Source organism: Oncorhynchus tshawytscha, linkage group LG21 (genome assembly GCF_018296145.1).
Source record: "Oncorhynchus tshawytscha isolate Ot180627B linkage group LG21, Otsh_v2.0, whole genome shotgun sequence".
NCBI classification, from domain to species: Eukaryota; Metazoa; Chordata; class Actinopteri; order Salmoniformes; family Salmonidae; genus Oncorhynchus; species Oncorhynchus tshawytscha.
In genome coordinates, this window is record NC_056449.1 from 10,480,096 (window position 1) to 10,486,095 (window position 6,000).

General features: G+C 48.0%; 1 protein-coding gene across 1 annotated transcript in view; it reads left to right on the forward strand.

Annotated features, from left to right (window-relative positions):
* Positions 1–5,750, forward strand: part of LOC112220893 (vascular endothelial growth factor receptor kdr-like) — a 72,601-nt gene extending 66,851 nt beyond the window's left edge. Inside the window, exons 28-30 of the mRNA XM_024382850.2 lie at positions 81–153; positions 393–493; positions 4,853–5,750. Of these exons, the coding sequence (XP_024238618.1) occupies positions 81–153; positions 393–470 (151 nt within the window). The 3' untranslated portion in view covers positions 471–493; positions 4,853–5,750. The remainder of the gene's footprint in view (positions 1–80; positions 154–392; positions 494–4,852) is intronic.
* Positions 5,751–6,000: the final 250 nt, after the last annotated feature.

Consider the following 6,000-nt stretch of genomic DNA (forward strand, 5'->3'; position numbering starts at 1 on the left):
TTTCTCAATGCCGCTTTTTGGCACATGTAATCTTGGAATTCCCTGATTGGGATCTGATTTTGGAAATCTTATCCCTTCAGGAACATCCGGCCGGGAAGTGTGAAGACCTTTGACGAGGTTACCATGGAGAACAGCTCTAACGACAACCATGAGGTGAATTAACTCATCACCCCCCAACTTAACATGAGGGTGTCTCTTCACTACAGAGCTGCCTAATTAGTAGGGTGTAAAACATCTGGCTTGTAAGAATAGACATATGTGAGACCACGCTTTTGTTAGACTAGCTCTGACACTTTCTCTATCATTCTCTCATCCTCTTTCTCTCTCTCTTTCTCTATCTCTTTCACTCTCTTTGTTTCCTGATATTTCCCTCCCTCTCTCTGCACGTGCAGGGGGGACAGTCGGACAGTGGGATGGGCCTGTCGTCTGACGATGGGAACACGCTGAAGCGCCTGGAATCTTTTGCCTGACCTCCCTGCATCATGGCCCTGGCGTGAGTACACCTAATCCCCATCTTCCCTGTCACTGACATCATCTGTAGATGCAGAGAGGGGCGGATAGAACCATAGTGAGAGGCAGAAAGAGGCAGGGGAGCCACCGGCAGAGGCAGGGAGGGGTAGAGCGGCAGGGAGGGGTAGATGGGCTGGGAGGGGGTAGAGAGGCAGAGGCGGGGAGGGGAAGAGAGGCGAGGAGGGGTGGAGAGACCGGGAGGGGTGGAGAGGCCGAGGCCGGGAGGGGTGGAGAGGCAGAGGCCAGGAGAGGTGGAGAGGCAGAGGCCGGGAAGAGGCCGGGAGGGGTGGAGAGGCAGAGGCTGGGAGGGGTGGAGAGGCAGAGAAGGGTAGAGAGGCCGAGGCCGGGAGGGGTGGAGAGGCCGAGAAGGGTAGATAGGGTGGAGAGGCAGAGGCCGGGAGGGGTGGAGAGGCCGGGAGGGGTGGAGAGACCGGGAGGGGTGGAGAGGCTGGGATCGGTAGAGAAGCAAAGAAGAGTAGAGGGGTAGAGAAGCAGGATGGAGAGATGTGGGAAGCAGAAAGAGGTAGAAGGAGAGACAGGGTGCTGGACCTGCCCAGGAAACCCACCCACTGGCCTGGAATGTAGACGTTCGGATTGTCACACACACACACACACACACACACACACACACACACACACACACACACATGGTCCCTATCACCCTCTGAACCTCAATGACAGGTTTTTGCATTTGTAAAAAGAAGCCATGCGAGAGCCCAATCGAGACAAAGGACTCTGGGGAGGGATATTGCCCTAAGGTGACAACCCAAAAGACAGAGAACAAAAGTCCAGTGGAAGTGTGACTCGGGCCTGGGTGGTTTAACACTAAAACTCAAAAGGCTGCTCGGCCTGATTGAGACATCCTCTGACAACTTACCTATCAAGGAGTTTCTACATCACTCAACTGCTATAGTGTGAGATGACATGAGAGGTCGGGGCCAAGGAGGCACTCTGTCCAAGCACTCTGTCCAAGCACTCTGTCCAAACACTCTGTCCAAGCACTCTGTCCAAGCACTCTGTACAAACACTCTGTCCAAACACTCTGTCCAAACACTCTGTCCAGACACTCTGTCCATGCACTCTGTCCAAACACTCTGTCCAGACACTGTCCAGACACTCTGTCCAGAGTCAATCTAACGGATGTTAAGAGAATAACAGTGTCATTTCTGAGGAACAGTTGTGGACTCAGATGTCTCATCACCCTGGATGTTATCTGGTCCACTGTAATCAGTCTGTGGTGGCTGTTGTCTAACATCACCCTGCGTCTTTGAGAATGAAGGCTCCCCTACGCAATGAACTGAGAGCTAATGTTCAGATAGAGAACATTCCATTATGCATGTACAGTCCACCCACTGTCCCACATAAACATGTGGTTTGTGTAGATTTAGCTTTTAGAGATTGTTTATGATTTTGAACGTTGGCCAATAGCAGGGTTAATCTAGTAGGTCACACACCCGGACTCTTTGGATCTGAACATGCTCAGCAAACCAGCAACTTCCAAAATGAGTTAAACAATGGGATGCATTCAGGTTATTCTAAATGTAATCTCATGATACAGTTCACAAATCCTCAGGCGTAGACTAAGCTTCCCATCAAACCAAAATTGGTTCTGTGAAAGTTCCCAGAACATTCATTAGGTCGCGGCAAATGTTCTCATAACACAAAAACTGTCCAGTCTTGCTGATGATTATATAATTTTTGTATAAAACATTTGCCAGATGTCGGTAAAAAAATGTTTCTAGAACACATTTAATATGTTCTTTAAAGGTTCCCAGAATGGATTTCCTTGTCCTACCGCTCTCTAGCAACTCGTTGTGGCAAGCCGGGAGTCTGCAAGCTGACCTCGGTCGCCAGTTGGACAGTGTTTCCTCTGACACATTGGTGTGGCTGGCTTCCGGGTTAAGCCAGCAGTGTGTCAAGAAGCAGTGAGGTTTTGCAGGGTCGTGTTTCAGAGGACGCGTGGCTATCGACCCTAGCTTCTCCCGAGTCTGTAGGGGAGTTGCAGCGATGGGAAAAGACTGTAACTTCCAATTGGGTATCATGAAATTGGGGGGGAAAGGGGTGAAAGTACAACAAAAACAAAAAAGGTTCCCAGAATGTTTCATTAGGTTGCGGAAACAGTCTGGTGAGAATATTGTCGGGACATCACAAAAGATGTGTTCCCAAAACATGAAAACTGTCCAGTTGTGCAGATGACTCTGGGCTGCAAAAAACATTCACCTGCTGTTGCTCGGGTTGGATAGCAGAGCTCTATTATGAGAACATTTGCCGTAATTGAATGTTCTGAAATTTCACAGAACCAATTTTGATTTGCTGGGAAAACATTACTGGTACATTGTGTTATTACATAACCTGGAAACCTAATGAGAACTTGTGGGAAATGTTCTATATTGGTTGTCACAGATATTGTGCACAACATTTTAGTGACATTCCAAGGTTATTTAATTTAAAACATTTATATTTATTTTTAAATTCGACCCCCTTTTCTCCCCAATTTCGTGGTATCCAATTGTTAGTAGTTACTGTCTCAGCGCTACAACTCCCGTACGGGCTCGGGAGAGACGAAGGTTGAAAGCCATGCGTCCTCCGATACACAACCCAACCAAGCCGCACTGCTTCTTAACACAGCGCGCATCCAACCCGGAAGCCAGCCGCACCAATGTGTCGGAGGAAACACTGTGCACCTGGCGACCTGGTTAGCGTGCACTGCGCCCGGCCCGCCACAGGAGTCGCTGGTGCGCGATGAGACAAGGATGTCCCTACCTGCCAAGCCCTCCCTTACCCGGACGACGCTAGGCCATGGAGCTCCCGGTCGCGGTCGGCTGCGACAGAGCCTGAATCCAGAGTCTCTGGTGGCACAGATAGCACTGCAATGCAGTGGCCTAGACCACTGTGCCACCCGGGAGGCCTCTTAAAACATATTTTTGAAGAAAAAAATATATTTTGTTATCAAAAACATTATATTGGGATGTTATCATCCTAATGTTAGATACAACCCTAACTAGAACTTAATGGGAATCTTAGTTTAATGTTCTGGTAATGTTCCTGGGTTTGCTGGGTTCCCAGCTAGCAATCACCCAGGTCATCGATAGTGTCCGTAGAAGACAGGTTCCTTGACCAACTGTAGATGACACTGCTGGCATGACACCTTGTCAGAACCTTTCATACCTGTACAATAGAGAGAAACCAGGGCTAAGGACAGGGCTTAGAAAGGTCAGGCTGCAAAAACTCTCCCAGCTTCAGTTCAAAGAGCACAATTGCATTAAATGAATATATGTCGGAGGAGTCTGTCTTTGCCCCACTCACAAATGCCTCTTTACTGGTCAAAAAAAGATTAGGACTGAAACATGTTCTGACAAGCAAGAACAGCTAACAAGCAATGTTTTTTTTTCAATGCAATAATCATAAACTGGCAGAAAGGGTACAGGAAATCATCCTTGAGTGGAGTTTGATGTGAAATTACCATGATTAATGACACTATTCCGAAACCCCCAATGAACAAGGTCTTGGTTTGAATAAAACATTATGGATCCCCTCCCTCAGCAACCATTGTTCCCTCCCAACCCCACCCCCACACCCCCATCAACCCATGTACAGTGCTCCCATCGTCTCTGTGCCCCTATGTGATGCACAACGCTGGGTAGAGAGAGACTAGAAGACCACTACCTATGGGCACAGCCTTAGCTTCCATGGCCTCTTCCATGGGAGAACCAGTCACCAGAGGCATGCAGAGAATTATCTATTTATTGAGGGGAAAGAACCCTTACTGAGTCGCCACTCGATCACTGTCACCTTTGACCTTCTGGAGGTTTACGAGAGAGGGCCTCCCTGGCTCTGTAATGATCCTCTAGCTTTGTGCTGTAGAATTCCACGTGGCACTCCCTCTTCCCCACTCGCAGTTGTCCTATACCCTCTCCCTATAGCTCTCTCTCTATCTCCCTCTCTTTGTAGACGTGTGTAAATGCTTGGCATAGTATTGATGTCAGTACTTGACTCAAAAAATCGAAAATGTAATACACCACCCTGTCATTTCCCCAGTCTCATAGTCAATGCAGCTAGTCAGTCATGTGATTTAACCCACTGGGATCTGACCTTGCGTCCCTGTGAGCTAGGTTCTGGAAACTCCTAGCAACCAGAAGACAATAGTAGTGAATTACTCATATAAGGATCGTTTATGGGAGCAGAAGTGAGAGAGGCCAGAGAACATGATTGATGATATCCTTTATGAACAATTATCATGGAAATGTATTATTGGTTTATTACTGAGTCAGTTTTTAAACATGTATGTCTCTCTCTCTCTCTCTCTCTCTCTCTCTCTCTCTCTCTCTCTCTCTCTCTCTAGAATGAAGGAGGTGAGTAGGAGTAAGGAGTCGGTGCTGATTGAGGAAGAGAAGGACAAGTACCCTCAGCCTGTCCCCTCTCTTGGACTTCATCCTGAACAACTCTTCCCTGGAGCCTGGTCTGGAGTGCCACAGCCCGCGCCCTGACTACAACTACATAGTGCGCCCCTCCACCCCACCTGTGTAGCCCTACCCCACCCCATCGCCGTGGGAGACCCCCCACCCCGCCCCTGGTGGAGAGTCTGACTGAATGCCTCAAGGCCTCTCCTTTGTTCTCCTCTGTTCTAGCTCGCCCTAGCCTTCACAGCGCACCGTAAAACGCCTGCTGCTGCCTCTCTCCTTTTAACTTCTTCCATTTCCCCTCATCCCCGGGGCTTGAGCTAGAGACAAGTTTGAGACGCTTTGTTACAACGTGGGATCTGTTACTTTAGGACTGTGACACCTTTCTGTGTATCTGCACTTAGCCTGCCTGCTTCCCATCAGCCCACAGTGCAGGAAGGAGGAAGAAGAGTCTGCTTTCTCAGCCTGTCCCAGGGATTCATCTATGTGCTGCTGGTCTTCTCCATACCCCACTGTGATATCCACACCACAGGAGGTTGGTGGCACCTTAATTGGGGAGGACGAGCTCGTGGTAATGACTGGAGCGGAGTAAGTGGAATGGTATCAAGCACATGAAACACATGGTTGCTATGTGTTTGATGCCATTCCTTTAGCTCCATTCCAGACATTACTATGAGCCGTCCTCCCCTCAGCAGCCTCCACTGATCCACACATACAGATACCTATAGATACCTATAGACCTACAGTGCTTTCAGAAAGTGTTCATACAGTTGAAGTCGGAAGTTTACATACACTTATGTTGGAGTCATTAAAACTCGTTTTTCAACCACTCCACAAATTTCTTGTTAACAAACTATAGTTTTGGCAAGTCGGTTAGGACATCTACTTTGTGCATGACACAAGCCATTTTTCCAACAATTGTTTACGGACAGATTATTTAACTTATAATTCACTGTATCACAATTCCAGTGGGTCAGAAGTTTACATACACTAAGTTGACTGTGCATTTAAACAGCTTGGAAAATTCCAGAAAATGTCATGGCTTTAGAAGCTTCTGATGGGCTAATTAACATCATTTGAGTCAATTGGA